The following is a 19,793-nucleotide window of genomic DNA, read 5'->3' on the forward strand; positions in this document are numbered from 1 at the left end:
CTTATCGAAGGCTTTTGATATGTCAAGAGCAATTGCCCTAGAAAGGAAGCCTCTATCGAGAGATTTGCTAATACTATGAGATATAACCATTAGCATATCTGCTGTAGATCTAGTAGAATGGAAACCATATTACATGTCACTAAGAAGGTTATTTTTGTTGAGGTGGTTGACTACTTTTCTATTTAACACTTAATAATTTGTGTTGAAGATGGGTGCTTTAAGCAGATAAGTTTTGAATTTGTGATATTTTCATTTTTATTAGATGCAAATGCTAATATTAATTTATTTCAGTCTTTAATTTATATTTCATTTGATTGTTTTATTAAATGTATAATAGGTTTTCTCGTCCAAGAATGTATTGATTTTATTTGGCAAGTTTATTTTAGATATAGCATAAATAAATCCGATAATTCTGTTCTCTTGACCCCGCCTCCTGCACCTCAAATCCCTATAAAACAACGTACTAGTCCAACTACAAAATTATAGCACATAAGTCTGTTTTTTAAAAAGTTGTAAATGCTGAGGTTTATTTTGAGTAAAGACTAACCTTAATAGTTTGTATTGAAGACGGATGCTTTTAGCAGATAAATTGTGAATTTGGGATATTTTTTTATTTGATACAAATGTTAATATTAATTTCAGTTTTTAATTTATATTTTATTTGATTGTTTTATTAAATCCATAATCGGTTTTAATATATCATAAATAGATCTGATAATTCAATTTATTTTCAGTTAATGAGAAGGGAATCTATCGCCATGCTTTCCCCTAAACTTGTCAGTTGAACTTGTATTAAGCGCAATACTAAATGCTTTCTGGTTTTGCATTTCATCCAGCTCTCAAGCGTCTAACCATATACACAGAAACAGTTATCCATTGGCTAAATTTACACGATTAAATACTTTAAATTTTTCTGAAATTTCTTATGAAATTTTTTTCTTTTAACAATTGAATTTTAATTTGATCCATTCTTGACAAGGTTGAAATACCAACTGATTGCGTCCATCACAGGCTGCAATCGGATTCCAACTTTCTGTGACCAAGCTGTGATGGCGTCTCTGCTTCCACTGAATTACAATTCTTACCTTATCGAGAGAGAGAGAGAGACATGAATATATATTTTGTTACTAAATTACAACCTCTACATAAAGGAAGTTGGAGTAAATGTAATTGATTATTCATTATTTAAATAAAAATATTTGGCAGACCTGGAGAATCCCCCCTCCCCCCGGCCTATCTATTTTTAAAACTTTTGTCTTTTTTTATTTCAATTTTTTTCAGCAGATTATCAAAAAAAAAAAAAAAAATGAAAAAAAGCCAATATTTAAATATTTATAGACGGTGCTCAGTTTCTACTGCAACGTTTTAGTAAATCTATCATCTATTTTAGAACAACTCAACGTTTTTAGGCCAAATTTTTTTTGCTTTTAGAGTGTATTAAAAAGTGAAATTCAAAAAATGCTAAACTACTTTAGAAAAGGCTAAATTCGTAAAATTTAGCCTAAAAACATTGAGTGGTTCTAAAATGGATCATTGATTTACTAGAATGTTGCATTATAAACTGAGTACACCCTCTACAAATATTTAAATATTGACTTTCTCTTCACTGATTTTGAGATGCCAAGTTTCGCTTCATATAGCAGTATGGACAAGACGTTCCTCTTATAAAATCTTAATTTATATCTCAGAATGATTTTTTTATTTCTCTAGATCTGAAATGCGACTAAGGCCTTACCTATCCTACACTGCAACTCGGTTTTCCTTGTTTATGGAGGATACCAGATTCTTTATCAAAATATGCACTAAACATTAAAATTGCAAAATTGAATCCTACTTTAAAAAAGTCTAAATTCATAAAATTTTAAATATGGACTTTTTCATTTTTTATGTTGATAATCTGGTAGACTAGTGTCCATTCTATAATAATCTGCTGTGAAAATTGAAAAAAAGATTGAAAAAATAAAGAGGTAGGCAAGATTCTTCAGGTCCACGAAAATATTTTAGAGTTCATTTTTAAAAGTAATCTTGTTTATTTTTAAATCTGCTTTTTATAGACTTGGATTTAGAAACTCTTGTCTTGCGACACATGAGGCAGTTAAAGTATGCCACCATTTTTGATCTGAAGCCACAGCGTCCCTTCGTTGTATATTGATTTATATTTCAGGAGATGATATATTAAAACGTGTCATGTGTTATCTAATGGATGTAAGATATTGTTCTTTTAACAGACAGATAATAAACGTATAAATCGTATGTATGTTGTTTAGCCAGGAGGACATGATATTGATGTGTAAACTGAATCATGTTGTATCAGACTTATCACACGGGATATTTTTACAGTTCATATGTAAGAAGAATAATATATGCTTCATACCTTTTTCTTGAAGAGTTCTTCTGTATCTTCCCGCTGCTCCGTGACAAACCATGAAGCAATCAGCACCATCCAATTGAGACATCTGTTCTGATTTGTGAAACCATAAAACAACTCTTCATATTTTTATAATATAAATTTATTACAGTTGTCTCAAATGGTTTTCACAGGATCTGCAGTTCGTCTACATTTTCTATTACAGCCCGCTCCTAGCTGTCTGTCAACCCTTGTCTAGACGTCTGTCCACTGTGGTGGTCAATCCTCAACTCTCTGCCTCTCTCCAAAACTAACTACATCACGTGTTCTCTTACGTCACATAATTACATGTCTCAGACAAACCTAATGTCCACAGCTAGTTACTACGCTATGATCACAGCCTAAAGGGTCATAACATTACACCTTCAGTTTCTTACCATTGCAATCAAATCCCTCGATTGTCTACTTGCAGTTCATTTTTGGTCTTTCTCTCCTTTTTTTTAACCAAAGGTCTATTGGAGCAATTGATTTGCAATTCTCTCTGGACATCATTTGCAGATTGACGTTTATTGGTTATTTATTATGTAGAGACATTAAATTAATAGTATCCTATTAACCATTGACAATAGGGATTGTTTTAACATTAAAAACACCAAAAGGATTCATTTGTTATGAAGTAAATTTAAAGACATAATTTTCAGATATTTTTTTTCTTTTAGGGTTTAAACTGCTACTTTCTTCCTTTCTTTTGCCGCCATTTCATCTTTTTTACTTTTAAACGCTTCATTCTTTTTCTCTTAGTTGTTTAACCGTTCCATCTATCGTCGTTTTCTCCTTTCTTCCTACTCTCCTTTTATCAGTTTCCCTTGACTGCCGATTCCTTATTACTTTCCTCTTACCGTTGTTTCATCATTCCTTTAATTCTTCAGATCTTGCTTTCTTTCTTTCACTCTTCTTTTTTTTTCATTCTTTAATTCTGTTTTCGTTTACTTTTTCATTCCCCTTTTTCCCTATTCCTTCGTTATTCTTTGATCTTATCTTTAATTTCTCCCATTTTCTTTTATTGTATGCATATTTATTTCTGTATTATCTCTCACCTCCTATTATTTCTTCCATCTGGCTTTATTCATGCCTTCCATCACCGTCTAATGTCACACTATATTTCCCAAAAAATTTTTAAAATGCATTAATTAAAAAAAACATTTTTCTAAATGGCTTAATTTTTTGTATTATTTGTACTATTTTCATCTTGGCTGTTGTATTCATGTTTCAACTGATGCACCTTTACAAAAATTGCTCAACTCTGGAACTTGCAAGAATTTCAAGCAGAACTCAATTTGCCTTAGAGTTAGATTGTTCTCATCCTGTCAGCCATAACCGTAAGAAATATTAGATTCTTAATTTGAGCAATCCTCTTAATCAAATTCTGGCCATTATTACCAATCATCATGGTGTCTCATTAACATGTATTCTCGAGTGGCCTTTGAGCCTTAATAAGTGGCGACTTCATATATCTTTGGAACATTCTTGTCCAAGATGGATCACTTGACCATGAAATATTTCTAAGAATCGAAAAGCTTGCAACAATCCTCATTTTTTTTTTTTGTTTGCATATTTTGTTTTACTTTATTGTTTTCGTTTTTGAAGATTGATTATGCAAGAGTTCGTCGAGCAACCATAGGAGGTTGGTTGCCAGTTGTAAGTTCTATGATTGCCTCTAATATTTTTTTATTTACCCATTTCCATCTTTCCTTTAACCCCCCCCCCATTTGTACACAACCGGCCAACTAGTAGATAGTCTACAACAAGAAAAAAACAAACTGGTTTTCATCAAAAAGAAATGGAATCACGTCATCTTTTCTAGGGCATTTGTTCCACTCATATATATATATATATATATATATATATATATATATAAATGAAATTGAGGAGGATTGTTATTAGCTTATGTACTACAGTGGACATAATTAAATCTGTTTCATCAGTCAAATATGGAAAATATTTTTCTGTGTTCTAAAATAATAAAAATATTTCCAATCAATATTTTATTTTCAATTTGTTATAAATATAGAAAGAGAGGGCCCTACCCTCACACTCGGAAGTTCTCCTATTGTACCCCATATCACCAGGAAAAAATTTAATAAAACAATTTTTCATGATTCACTGGAAGTAACTCATATTTAAAATATTTTCATAAAAATTTTCCCCAAACAAGGCATGTTGCCAGTGAAATGTGTTTAAAGTTGCTCTGATAGGAAGCAGATTTTTTAGGGATGGAGGTAGTCTTGGTGGGGAGTCATTTTTCCTTTTTAATAAGCAGCTGATCTATATTTTTTTTTTTTTTTTTTTTTTTTTTTTTACATTTTCACCCCAAACAAGGCACATTGCCACTTTGGTGTAGGGGGCTACTATCAGGGGAACATCTACTGGGGTACTATGTAGGGATTAGGGCAGCGAGATGTTGGTTCACGTTGCGCTTGAACTTATCCATGTCAGTACAGTTGGGGAAGCAGTGACCTGGAATGGAATTCCAAAGTCTAGCAGTTCTGGGGAAGAAACTACTAGAGTAGAAAGATCTTTTACATCTAGGGATCTCTACAGTGTGGGGGTGGGATTTTGCAGCTTGTCGGGTCTGTCGAGGGTGTTCACGTCGTGGGGGCACAAGTGCTTGCAGTTCTTCAGAGCATTCACCATTATAATACTTGTAGAACAGGCAGAGGGATGCAACGTTTCGACGATGGGACAGAGGCTGAAGTTTAGATGCCAGTTTAGGGCCTATCAGATTTGCGACTCTCTTTTGAACCCTGTCAAGGAGCGAGAGACTAGTAGCCGATGCACCGGCCCAAATATGACAGCAATACTCCATACATGGGCGAATAGTGGCCTTATAGAGGTACAGGATACTTTCGGGTGTTAGAAGTTTTCTAGCACGGTAGAGAGAGCCCACCTTCCTTGCAGCGGCCCTGGCAATGCCCTCGATGTAATTATTCCAACTCATGTTTCCTGTGAACGTTAGGCCAAGGAGCTTGAGAGACGTACTCTCAGATAAAGAGTCGTTGGCCATTGCTATAGGTGGTAGAGAAGGTTTCTTGTAATTATTGAATGAAACCAGTTTTGTCTTGGTGGCATTGAACGTTACCATCCATTTTTGTCCCCATTCCACTACTGATTGGAGGTCATCCTCTAGTGTTTCTGCCATTACTTTAGATATATGTTCATTTGTTTTCCTGTCGTGCCTGCTATAGAGTGTGGTGTCATCAGCATATATACTCATCTCAGAGGCAATTTTGTCGGGGAGGTCATTTATGAATATCAGGATTAGTAGAGGTCCCGCATTTATATCATATTGTTTAGATGTACGACCGTCGAGGACAACCTGGATTTTTCTCTTATCTAAGAAGGATTTAATTATGTTAAGTATTCTACCAGTGATACCGTAAGATCTAATCTTCCTGAGGAGACCCTCATGCCATACCCTGTCAAAAGCCTTAGATATATCTAGAGCTACCGCTCTGCCCTCTCCCGCTTTGTCCAGTGAATGGTAGATGCGTTCAGAGATTACAGTGAGGATGTCTGCCGTGGAACGGGCTTGTCTAAATCCATATTGATGGTCAGTCAGAAGTTTAGCATCTGTAAGGTGCAGGACTAGAGCATGGTTAATTAAGGTCTCAAATATTTTGGCAAAAAGTGGGAGGAGGCTAATAGGGCGATAATTTAATGGGTCAGTTCTTTTGCCAGAATTCTTGAATACTGATACTACAGAAGCAGTTTTCCAACAGCTCGGAAAGCAAGATTCATTAAGGCATTTGTTGTAGAGTTTGGAGAGAACTGGAGCTACTTCGGCTGAGCACTTTTTTAATAGCACAGCTGGGATGAGGTCGGGTCCACATGCTTTGGATGTGTCAAGGTTTTTTATGATAGCTTGCACCTGAGCAGGGGTGATTATCAGATCGTCTAGCGTGGCGTCTGTCCGCATAGGAAATTGAGGTAGGGGGTGGTTTAGAGGGTCCAGTGTGGAGTTTGAGGCAAACCGACTGGCAAGCATGTTAGCCTTCTCGGTTGCTGAGCAAAGAACCTCGTGATTGTTGGTTGTTATATTTGACTGTAGAGAGAGAAGAGATAATAAAGATAAAGGAAAAAGCAAAACACCAGCAGTTGTTTGTTCTGGTTTATATAGATAATATCATTATTTCGTAATTGTGCTAGTGGCTCAATCAATTAGTGCACCATACTTATAAACAGATGTTGTGAGTTCAAACCTCACCCGGGTAAAAGTGTAACATTTCCAATAACAAAATAAAACTCCTTTTTGCATACATGGGTGGAGGGGTGTCTCTTTTTACCACTTCTGTTATAGTTGCTTCTTTTTATTGTCGCCATTTCATTTAGTGGTTTCTCTAGAAATAAGCTTCTTTCCATAAAAAAAGAGGACACAAGGAAATATTCACTGAGTTTTCTTCAAGAATTTATTTGAAGAGAATGGACTCATATTATCTTAGCTAATTGTTTACTTCTTAAACTCTATTTTCTAACTTAATATTAATGTTAAGAAGTTTTATTCCCTGTTGTATGTGGCTCCCTTCCAATTTTTTGGCACTGTTTTACAGTTTGTCACTGTGCAGAGAGAGACAACTCTCGTTTACTAAAAGATTTGTTTTTTTTTTCATTTCATAATTTAGGACGTGATATTTTTTTATTAAATAAAAACATTTTGTATTATTAATGTTATCAACTTTGTTACATTCAAAAAATCGTTGCAGCTTTCTTTTTTTAATGTTTTGATTCAATAAAAAATATTGCGTCCTAAATTATGAGAAATTAATCTTTTTAGTAAACGAGAGTTGTCTCCCTCTGCACAGTGACCAATTTTTTTAATTTTTTTTTTTATCAAAATTGGAGAAATTGTTCAAATAATCAAATAAAATCTTCAAATTTGAGACTAAATTTTTTTTAAATACTACATTTAGTTTTTTCATTTTATTTTTCATTATTTTTATATCATTTTCCAATTATTATTTTTCCCATTTTTAATTGCTATTTTATTTTTTTCTTTGGGGATATTTTTCCTTTTTCCGCCATTATTTTTTAAATTTTATTTTGTTTCCTTCATTGTTTTTTTTTCCATTTTTCATTTATTTTTAATTTTTTTTAATTTTCTCCATTTCTTTTTTTTTTTTTTTTTTTTTTTTTTTCTCGATTTTTTTTCCTCATTTTTTCCCCTCCTTTTCCTTTATTATTTATATTTTTCCTTATGTTTTTCTTTTCTTTCCATTTTCTTTCATTATTTTTAGTTCTTGATTTTTTTTATCTTATTTCTTTCACTTTTTTCTTTTTTTTTTTTAATTTTTTTTACACTTTTTTAGTCCCGTTGTTCTTTTCCCTTTTTACTTTTTCATATTTTCATTCATTATTCTTTTCCTTTTTTCTTTTTTTACAAATATTTTCCTGTTTTCTCTTTTTATTTGAATTGGTGCAGAATTTTAGAATTCATATATATATATATATATATATATATATATATATATATATATTTAAAAAATTTAAATATAAATGAATTAAATATATTGAAAATTGAATATATTGAAAATTAAATATATTTAAAAAAAAAAATTAAAATGAAGGAAGAAGCAAGAAAAAAAATGAAACAGAAAAACAAGTTAAGAACGATAACTCTTACTAAAAGAATAAGAGTTAACTGATTTTTCTCATAAAGTGACTATTTTCAAAATAATAAGTTAATGTATTAGATTATTTTTAAAAATAAATTATAGCAAAGTATGCAATAAAATAACATGATACAACAATAACAAATTAAAATTGGCTAGTCAGAATCAAAGTTAAATATAGCTTAAATGCTATTTAGGTTTAACGTTTTTATTTTTAAAATCTGTTATCTATTTTATGTAATATTTCATGTTATGCTAGCAATGAATCGCTACATAGGTAACTTAACCTATGTGGAGATTTATTCATCAAATAATTTAAAATATACAATTTTGACAATGCCTTAAAAGGAGTGCAATATGAAATCTAATAATAAAAGCTGATGCTGCATACCAATAAAAATAATTATTTAAGATATTCTTTAAATTTTTCTTATTGAAAAAATCTTTTTTTTTATTAAATGAATTTCGTTTATTGATTATATCCTAATATATTTCAGTTATTAATAACCAATAATGACCTATGATGGATTCAAAGAAAAAATTTTGATCGTCTCTTTATGACGAGATCCCTGGCGATACCAGATGATCTTGCTTTTCAAATAGAGGAAGAGAAGATGGGAGAGGATGAGGTATGGGTAGGGGGAGGCATGCTGACACTTGGTCAAGGAAAAACAGATTTTTATGAGATTCCTGTCCACCAGAGAAGAAATAATAAATATTTTAATGAGAAAAAAAATATAAATAAATATGATAATAGATAATAGTTGTTCTTAAGCAGTTTTAATTTCCATTTTGTACTTATGTAGCGATAGGAAGAGGCAAAAATGTCCAGAAGAAATAAAATATTTCAATGGGAAATAAATAATTATCGCTTATCACATCAGTGCCGGGGTGGGGTTTTTTAAGAGAAAGACAAACAAGGGCTGTTATAGATCTATCAACAACGGAAAGGTTGTTTTTAAAATCTCTGAGCGAGATGAAGAATGGGGTGAAGGGTCACCGCCAGGCATTGTTCGACCTGGGGTGACTAATCATGCCTAATTGGTAATAAGTAAAAAACCTCAGTGCAGGTGGGGGTTGAGGTCTGGTAGAGATAAGCTCTAAGAGAAAAGAAAGAATAACTCCAGAAAGGTGGAAGGATAAAAACAATTGGTTTTTTTTAGAGTTAGAGTCCTTTATTTACTAGCTGGCATCAAGGCGTCCACATCGCTCTCACCCCGCCTGGGGCGGGGAGGAGGGGGAACTTCATAAGAGTTAAGTTGAAAAGCTCTTGTTCTTAGCTGGGAAATTAATTAGAGGAACTTAACCTGCATCATGAAGCTTGGATCAAAGAACTTGACTATAAACAAGTGTAGAACGATTTATGAATAATTATTTTGTTTTGTTATATAAAATGTCCCAGAGTTTTTCCTTGTTTCTCGATTGCCGACCTGAATGAAGATGTAGTTTATTTCGGGTATGTCCTGACGCCAGATGATGAAAGAGATAGACTGGATCCAGCACGAAGCCAGAGTGACAACCGAAATCGACAATGTTGCCACACGGACTTAGGGTCATGCACATTTCGCGTGCCCTGAGCAGCAGAAAGATATTTTCCAGTGACCAGTGAGAGTCTGGTCACCCTTGAGGGGTCCACCACTAGACAAGTAAGAATGTAGCCCTGCTGGGTTGCATCTATGGTCCTGTGAGCTGGGAGCGACGAACACGACCAGAAATACATCTCAAGTATGCTGCCGTGAACCAGGATAGCGATGGATGCGGCCCGGCCCTCTGAAAGAGAGGGTGTTAGGGTTATATCTTTAGATTTTGTGAAACTATACACATATATACACTCACAAATATATATATATATATAGATACATATACATACAAATATATATATGTGTGTGCACATGCTGTTAATGTATATATATATGTGTGTGTGTATCTACGGGTATGCATGGCTGAACGTATGTATACGGATGCAGCTGTATCTGAGTTTATATGCCTATGTGTGTATGTGCCTGTATCAGCGATGCATTTAACACGAAAAATAAAGTTAAACATAATCACTGCCCAAAGCACCATCTTAGGGGCCCACCCCATATATATGTGAAATTAACAATGCATCTACCTAACCTCGTATTATTAACTGCATCCATGTATTAATTTATTTATTTATTATTTATTTATCCTAATTTTACTTTTACTTGGTATAAATATATACATGACTGTGTGTGTATGTATATATATATATGGTATGGAGCCCCGCGCGCTTCAAGACTTCTGTGTCAGGAATTCTGTCTTGCCAGCGGATGTTGAGAAGATTACGGAGGCATCTGAGGTGGAAGCCATTCAACTGTTTTTCATGTCTTTTATATGGCGTCCAAGTTTCGCAGGCGTAGAGTAGGGTTGTCAGGACGACCGCTCGGTATACTTTCAGTTTGGTTGCGAGTGTAATGCCTCTCCTCTTCCACACATTGTCTCTAAGTCTTCCAAATGCACTGCTCGCTGTGGAGATCCTATGGTTAACCTCAATGTCAATGTTGGCGGTGCGGGAGAGTCTTGAAGCGCGCGGGGCTCCATACCATCACCACCATAATCCGCAAAACCCAGCTCCGGTGGGCAGGCCATGTCTATCGCATGCACGACAGCCGAATCCTCAAACAACTTTTCTATGGGGAACTCAGCCAGGGAAAGCGGAATGCAGGGGGCCAAAAGAAACGATATAAAGACTGTCTGAGAATGTCCCTAAAAGACTTTGACGTCAGCCCCCAATCTTGGGAGAGTCGCGCTGCTAAACGTTCGGCCTGGCGTTGCGTCATCAGCCTAGGAGCCGACAGGGCAGAGAATCAACGCATGACACACGACCAGCAGAAGCGCAAGAGGAGGAAGGAGAGAGCTGCCGGTTCACAGCCTGCCGATACCGCCTTCACATGTCCAGAGTGTGGAAGAGTTTGCCGAGCACGGATTGGCCTCATCAGCCATCTCAGGACCCACAAACCCCTGACGCCGAATTGATTGATACCTTGGTCATCGTCGATTTCGACGGACGAGCAAGAAGAAGAATATATATATATATATATATATATATATATATATATATGCCAAAAAAAAAAATTGAAAAAATGTTGGATATGTAAAAAAAACTAATATAAAAACAAACTGCACATAATATTTCAGCTTGAATGAAACTCCTCAAGTTGATCCAAAATGCAAAATAGTTCTTTAGATATAATGTATTCCAAAATAAGTCCAGCGTGACAATGCATATAATCCAATTGGAAAGTTTTCAAAGAAGCTGAAATAATGAAAATTGTTTTTTTTGTGGACAGTGCAGTAGTCCAAAGAGAAGTCTGTCCTTAGTCAAATGGGACTTAATAATAAAAAGAGAGAAATCCAATATGACAACCTTCATCATCGGCTTGCTTAGAAAAAGTGGTTTCAAGCAGGGAGGGGGAGAGTTCAGTCCTTGAAAGCTAGTATTACTCTGACCGGAAATTGTCTAGACAGAATGAAACAGACCTTTCTATAAAGTGTTAAATTCGATGTCATTATTAAAAGAAATTGTAGGAGTAATGATTATTATTTTTTTAAGTGTTGCAGAATCATAGCTTATTAAGGCTGTCAAAAAGTCATCATGGTGAATTTTATAAAAGTTGATCAAAATAAATCCAGAGACGACATCTCTTCACAAATCGTAGATATTATAATCTAGGGAGTATATAAAAAGTTCTAAAAAATAGTAAGCTCCCCTTCGCCACAAGAACTCTGGGAAAAAAATCTGTTGCTGGACATACAGAAACGTGCGCCGTTGTTTTACCTTTTATATATATAGATAACTATGGATCAAATTTAATGTGTGTCTGTATATTTATATGTACAACATAATTCCTAAACTAATTAATGAATGGGAGTGAATGTTCTAAGCGTTAACATAATGATTTCTACAACACAAAACGCATTGATTTTTAAATAACTATAGATTTTATGAATAACTAATAAACCTGTTTTTGGACAAGACAAATTAAACGAACCGTGACGAAAATGTTTCTGATAATCATCGATGACGATGTGCATCGTGTAATTTTCAATGATGTTTGGCTATAATTTTGTTTGATCTGTTCTTGGATGAATTCCTGGAGGAAATTAAACTTGGCACAATGTCCATTTTTCATGCTTTGCGATCAAAGGTTGGCAGTTTCAATTGTTATTTTGTTTTTTTCCAAATAAATTTGTTTGAGTTTTCTATCAACACAGATATTTTTTTCTTAAACAAAAATAGGTACCCTTTGACTGTGACCATTCCTTAACTTTGTAGCTAGGAACAAAGTGTAGTATCTGTTCGAACATTATCCTTCATCTTTTCTGTCTTTAATCAGTGAAAGAGAAATCCTTCTAAATCGAGAATTGGGCTCAATTCAGAGTGCTATTTCAAACTTAAGTTTGGCAGACAATAGAAAATACAATTTCAAACTTAAGCATGACAGATTGATCAAAAAGGTTTCTCATAAAGATGTTTAGATGATTAGTGGAGAAAATTAAACAAAATACTGATAACACGTTACATTTTCATATGATTAATGACACTTATAGGATGTGTTTCTAGTATCTTGTCTGATTTTCGATTTTTGTGTGATTATCAAGGCTCAACTATGCCTTAAATAAGACCACCATTTTGTTTTTCGTTTTAACTCCAGAGAGTTTACATTACCTTTTATTTTTGAATAAAAAACACTTTAAAATAAGTGAAAACACAAAAACTCTAAGTAGAAGATTAAAAGAAGGGTAGAAGAGGAACTTGTGTTTGGTAATATTTATTTGTTGTATATTTATTGTTTCAGTTTTTGTTCGTTGTTGTTTATTCTGTATATATCATATATATAATTATTTTTGCAGGCTCATAAACGAGATGAAATTACATACGAAGAAAATGAATCCTCACCACTTTTAGAAGAAGAACAACAAATTGAAAACGTAGAAACAGGTAAAAGATTGCAATTTTTTTTTAATGTAAAGACAATAATTTAAAACCGTATAAATTGATATACTGCTCAAAAAAGTATCTCACTCCTGATTCTCTGACTGTATAAAAACCAAATACATCCTCAAATGGATTACTGTTGACATATCTGGGGAAGGGCTGTTCAGAGCCTCTTTTCTTGCTTGGACAGGGTACAAAACCGACTTCTATATCTAACGGAGAATGTCATTTTCTCTTCCCTGCTTTCTCTTTCTTACAGAAGAGATGCAACGAGTCTGTCTCTGCTCTATGATTATTTTCATGGCAGGCACTTGACTGAGCTTCAATTTATGTTCCCTTCCTGTAAAGAATTCACTACAAACACTCGTCTATCTACAAGTACTGTCAACAATTTCCCTTACTCTCTATTTGTGCCTAAAACTAAACAAAAATTCCATGAGCAAAGTCTTTTTCAGAGCTGTCTGTCTATGGAACACAATACCATGGGTCTGCTTCCTAGCTGACTATGGCATGGCCATTTTCAAATGAGTTCTTGCTGAGCTATCCTCATAAATAATCAATTCTACCCAATTTCCGCCATTACTAATCCTTATGGTGTTCACTCATTAACCCTTATCCTCAAGTGGCCTCTGAGCCTTGATAAGTGGTATCTCCCTAATTAAAAAAAATACAGAAAGTAAACAAAATATAACTTCTCATTATTGAATATAAATTCGCATTCCCTTATTTGTTTGGCAGATTTTTTGTGTGAAGGGATGGACGGTTCTATCTTTAAAAAGTTACACATATTTATATATTTTTGTGCACAGTATTCACTCTTGTAAAAATGTCAACAAGGGTCTCATTCTAACATTTGAAAACAGCTTTATTGGTTGTCTTCGTTAGTATGACTTGTATAGAGAAAGAGTTTGTGAAGAGTTCCTGTGTAGAGATGTTGATGAATTATTATTGAAAGAGAAAATAGTTCATGTATGTGTAAGGTAGTAGTAGAAACGTGCGTCCATGTGTATGGATGGGCATAAAAGATTAGAGACAATGCTGTCGTTTATGTACCATATTGAAGCTTGGTTGGTATGCTGAAGGCCATGGTTGGCTGTGTGGTGTCCTAAGAGAGAAGTTGGGGACATGTTCGTGCCAGTTGTTGTCAGTCCAAGATCCGAGAAGAGAGAGAGAGAGAGTTGCTGTGGTTTAACCTTTATACACTTCGTCACATGACTGAGGGCTGGCTTCTGATTTGACAAGCCAGAAAGGAAGTATATTCAAAATCTCGAGCCACAAGAATTCGCTCTTGTTGATGTCCTTTGCAATTGTGTCTGCTACACTCTTTAACTGATCATTATGAATTTTGGATGATATGCAGCTGCTAGGCATAAGAAGTCCAAATGTGAGCTATATTTAATTTTTTTGTTGTTAAAGGAGGTGGAAGCCCTTCATGAAAATTTAGATGCCTCGGATTTTTGTAAAATTTTAACAATGTGTTAGACATCAATTAATAAATATTGTCCAAATTTCAGTTTCTTTGTATTTTAAAGGGTTTTAGGGGAGCATGGCATGGGCACAAGCTTCCATTTGAAAATTAAAATATATCAAAACGAATTGGTCACATTTTTTGAAAACTTCTATGTATAAAAGCGAAAATGTGTGTATGTATGTTTGTATGTGTGTTATATATAAAAGGCAAAATGTGTGTGTATTTGTATGTCTCGCAAAAATTTTCAACACAGGCTACGGATTTTCGCCAGATAGGAATCATTTTCAAGCTCGAACCTTCGGCCGACAAATCTCAAGATTGGCTAAAAACATTAATTCCTTAACCCTCAACGGCTCGCTTTTTTACAGGGAGGGTAGCAAAAAATCCTTCCTTCATGACAAGATAACAATGGACGCATGTGGCAGTGATGGTGTCGTGGATTGAATCAGTTGAAATATTATAAAAAAGACCCAATTTCTTAGCTCAGTTGGTTAAAGAGCAGCGTCATTATCTAAAGGTTGCGAGTTCGAATCGTGATGTAGGATATATTTTTTTTTTCCGATTTTTTTTTAACAACTTTTAACATCGTCTGCTTCACGTTAACACACACACCTTCATTTTTTTTATTATTGAAACCGTTCGTTCTTTCTTTTTCCATCATGTACACTGTTTTTTCAGATTTTCTAAACAAGTTTATCATCGTTTTTTTTTTTTTTAAATTGTTTTGGTTTAACCCCCCCCCAACACACACCGATTTTTTTATTTATTTATTTTATTTTATTTTATTTATTTTTTTTGTTTAACATCTTTTTTTTTTCTTTTTTTTAAAAAAATATTTAAACAGCGATTTTGTTTTGATTTACCCCCTCCCCAACACACACACACACCTCCAAACACTTGGGCAGCACCGGGCACCCCCGCTAGTCTATAATATAAATCTCCCCTGCCTCTTTAAATGTATGTATGTATGTCTCGCAAAAACGTTCGATAGAGGCAACGGATTTTCACGATCAGTATCGTTTCGAAGCTCGACTCTTCGAACGACAAATATTGAAAAATTGGCTAAAAACATTAATTCCTTCACCCTCAACTGGGCACTTTTCTACAGGGAGGGGTCGCTTTTTTTCGCTGATATTTTCGATAGTCATCTCCTCTTGTCGATTGTCTACCCTTAATTTAAACATCCATCACTTCCATTTTGGCGATGACGTGACATTTTTTTTTACATTCTTTTCCTCTTTCGTGGTATGGGTTCAAACCTGCCTGCCTTCTACCACTTTTTTTTGCTCAACACACACTTCCAAGCACCCAGGCTAGTTTTTTCATTAAGTTAAATTTTAATAATTTTTTTTTTCTGGGACTTTTGGTGGTATCCACCCTGATCATTTTTTTCTTTTTTCTCAAAAGATGTGAATCCTATTCAATTTCCAAACTACCCACATGACACACATTTGGCTTTAACAACAATCAACAACAGGATCAGGTGTACAATTTTTTCTTATTGGAACCGTTACCCCAAGACTTAACGTTAACGTCATTAACAAAATAAGAAAAATTTCCAAGGCTTTCTATGAATAGGGTGGATGGGCCAATTAATCAGAATTGGAAAAATCAACAAATTTTGGGGTATCGGAATCGAAAAAATTGGTGCTTATTTTCCGATGCCAAAACGATTCTTTTAATTATCTTTTTTATTTGATTTTGTTTAAAGTCAAATCTTCCATTGCTGGTAATAATTATAAAAAATAAATATTTATTGATTTTAAAATACCAGTAAAACTAAAATCGATAGATCATCATCCACAAGTGTATTTTTACTTTTACGAAAATATCTGCATATTTAACATGTGTTTTTACAGAAATCGGGGAAAATAACAACTCTATAATTAAATATTTGGAGATTTATAAAGAATCGGAATCGGTAATTTAGTACAGAATCAGTAATTGTATTGGAATTGGAAAAAATATTGGAATCGTCTCATCACTAGTGGATACCATTGAAAGTCCCAGATAAAAAAATTATTTTCATTTAATAAAAAATTATACAACACTACTCTGATTAAGTTATTTATTGCGGACTATTATTCTCATCTTAGTTGTTTCATGAAATTAAAGATAGAGCAGAGACAAGCTCACAACATCTCTTTATTTTTGCAACATCTCTTATTTTCTGATAGTTGTTTGACAGGTAACTCTTCACTGGTGGCAATATTGCATGGATAATATTGGAAACTTTCAAATAAAATATTTAAAAGAATCTGATTTTATTGGAGAATCTATGGATATGCTGGTCAGGGAAACGGGTTGGAAACGTAACCGTTTGTGATAGAAAATGAGATATAGAGAAGCTATGTGTTGTGGTACCAGCTGCATCTGTGTAATTAGCCAAGCCAGTTACTGTGGTGGACATTGAAATCACCAAATACAAAAACTTGGGCACTAGTGTTGCGAGAAAGTGCTGTATCTATGCTGTCAGAGACTTTGTTTATTAGGGTACGGTCCTTGATCGAGAGAGAGCGGTAGAGAAAATAAAAGTAACTAATATTATGTTGCATGTTAAGTCTAAAGCACATAAAGGTTTGATCGTCCGATTCTAGTTTTCTTTCTCTAGTCAGGGGGAGGGTGTTTCGAATATAGATTCCAAGCCCGTGCATATGTCTGTCAGAGTCCTTACAGCAGAGTGGGAGATATCCGGGCATGTTAAAGTAGTTAGAGGGGATGAAGGAGTGTAGGTTAGTTTCACTTAGTGCTAAGATATCCAGGGTGTTTGTTAGGAGAAATGCCTCAACATCATTTAAATTAGTTCTAAGCCCACGGATGTTCGTAAATGCAAGCCTCAAAGGAGGAGGCAATTTGATTTTCTTTGAGTTTTGTCCTGGTTTAAGCGTAATTTTAGATTGTACTGTCATTTTTTTTTTAAGTTTCAGTTTAGGTAAGGGGTGCTGAACAAGTGGTTATGCAGAACGCCAGGCATGCAACACAAGTAGACCATCAGCTGACCTTCCATTTACTAGGACTGTGGCCTCAAGAAAGCCCACCGGAGATGAGTGCAGGGTCCCTTTCCATGCACGACATGGCACTACAAACATCCCGATATTAATCAACTGTTGATGGAGCAGCCGCTCTAAGTGCTACCAAAGAGTTAGGGCTCCTGTACTATCAGTCGGGAATAGCAGCCAGGAACTGTCAATCTGGCACCCTCAATCCATCAGACGATGGTCAACCCAATTTACTTGTACTGGTATTATGATGTTCAAGCACTCCCAACTGCCCAGTTTAGAGGGGGATGGGATGTGTCGGGAGAGGGGGAAATCGGCGTTCATTGCCATAGTCAGAAAACAAGATCGATCACTGAGTGTTTCTGTCGAATCCCTGTGCTTCGACCTCTACGCCTGACTAATAGGCAAAGAAGGAGTATGGAAGACAGTGCCTATCTACTCCTTAAGCAGTTTAGGTTTGCAGACCGGTAATTTGTTCGAGTCACCAGCTCTAGGAAGAATGTCATCCAAGAATGGAGGGGCCTCCCTCCCTTTAGGTTTAGCTTCAGAGTTTTCCTTCTCCTAGATGGATGACCTGAAAAGATCTAAGAGTCCATCAGCACTGAGAAAGTTTACCTCGTGCATGGGTCCTAATCTAGGTATAACTGCGACCCCGATATCCGATATCCTCTAGATACTGGACTTAAGGAATGTAGGTTCAGAGTTAGTAAGGTTTTTGATTGTGCAACACATGTTTCAATATAAACTTCTAGTCACCTAGACTCCATTTTAGAGAGCATCTCTTGTCTTTCTAGACAAAAGTAAACCAATCATATGAGTCGATTAACATCTCAGTAGAAACACTGAAAAAAATTGCAATCTTATTAAAACATTAAAAGAAATTGTTTCATTATATTTGGAGGATGAAGGTTACAGGACAGTGCCCAAGTTTTTGTATTTGGTGATTTCAATGCCCACCACAGTAACTGGCTTGACTAATTACACAGATGCAGCTGGTACCACAACACAAAGCTTCTCTATATCTCATTTTCTATCACAAACGGTTACGTTTCCAACCCGTTTCCCTGACGAGCAAGAGCAACACTTTTAGATCTATTTCTGACCACAGTTCCTGATGATTGTGTTACAAACGCCCACAGCCCACTTGGGAATGCTGATCATGTAATGATAATAGTTGAAATCACCCTAAACTCTAGAGCCAAAATGGAAGAGCCATTGCTCAAAACAACGAGATATTATAAAAAGGCCGACTAGGAGGCCATCAAGGATCTCATTAGACATGCCCCATGGCGAAATATCTTTTCACTTCCTGCTGAACCGTGCGCAAATGAGACCACTGAATGGTTCAAAGCAGCAATTGAAGCACATGCCCCCATGCGGAAATTTTATAGCAAGCTCCACTCTCCCCAATGGTTTACTTCCACATGTGCAGCTGTCATCGCGCAAAGGCAGCACACATACCACAGATTTAACCGACATAAATCCAGTTCAAACAGACAGAAGTAACTGTAAGAAAGAAATAGCAACAGCTAAAAGAGAATTTACTGAAACCCTAACCCTAACCCAAAAACGCATCGAAGCTCAGAAATTAGGAACCCGTGACTTCTGGAAAATCTACAACAGTGTAGTAAATAATGGGCAATCAACAATTCCCCCACTATCCAACAATCATGAAGTTGTTTGCTCAGCAACCGAGAAAGCTAACATGTTTGCCAGTCAGTTTGCCTCCAACTCCACACTAGACCCTGCTAACCACCCTCTCCCAGACTCTCCTTTGCAGACAGATGCCACACTTGACGATATGAAAATCACCCCTTCTCAGGTGCATGACATTATAAAAAATCTTGACACTGCAAAAGCATGTGGACCTGATCTCATCTCGGCTGTGCTATTAAAAAAGTGCTCCGCTGAAGTAGCTCCAATCCTCTCCAAACTTTACAACAAATGCCTTAATGAATCTTGCTTTCCTGCCTGCTGGAAAACTGCTTCTGTGGTACCAGTTTTCAAGAATTCTGGCGAAAGAACTGACCCAGCAAATTACCGCTCCATTAGCCTCCTCCCACTTTTTGCCAAAATATTTGAGTCCATAATTAACCAAGCTCTAGTCCATCACCTTACAGATGCTAAACTTCTTACCGACCAACAATATGGATTTAGGCAAGCCCGTTCCACAACAGACATTCTAACTGTAATCTCCGAGTGTATATACCATTCACTTGACAAAGCAGGGGAGGGTAGAGCGGTAGCTCTAGATATATCTAAGGCTTTTGACAGGGTATGGCACGAAGGTCTTCTCAGGAAAATCAGATCATACAGTATCACTGGTAGAATACTTAATTAAATCCTT

The 19,793-nt window shown here is 35.3% G+C and overlaps 2 protein-coding genes across 2 annotated transcripts in view; one reads left to right on the forward strand and one right to left on the reverse strand.

The window, feature by feature from the left end:
• LOC145268767 (N-acetyltransferase 9-like protein) overlaps window positions 1-19,793 on the reverse strand; it is a 183,928-nt gene that overhangs the window by 86,532 nt on the left and 77,603 nt on the right. The window lies entirely within an intron of this gene.
• LOC145268766 (putative sodium-coupled neutral amino acid transporter 12) overlaps window positions 1-19,793 on the forward strand; it is a 102,702-nt gene that overhangs the window by 27,624 nt on the left and 55,285 nt on the right. Inside the window, exon 4 of the mRNA XM_080124365.1 lies at window positions 12,892-12,979. Coding sequence (XP_079980491.1) covers window positions 12,892-12,979 — 88 coding nt within the window. The remainder of the gene's footprint in view (window positions 1-12,891; window positions 12,980-19,793) is intronic.

Source organism: Euprymna scolopes, chromosome 44 (genome assembly GCF_053919585.1).
Source record: "Euprymna scolopes isolate OS-2025 chromosome 44, ASM5391958v1, whole genome shotgun sequence".
Lineage (NCBI taxonomy): Eukaryota > Metazoa > Mollusca > Cephalopoda > Sepiida > Sepiolidae > Euprymna > Euprymna scolopes.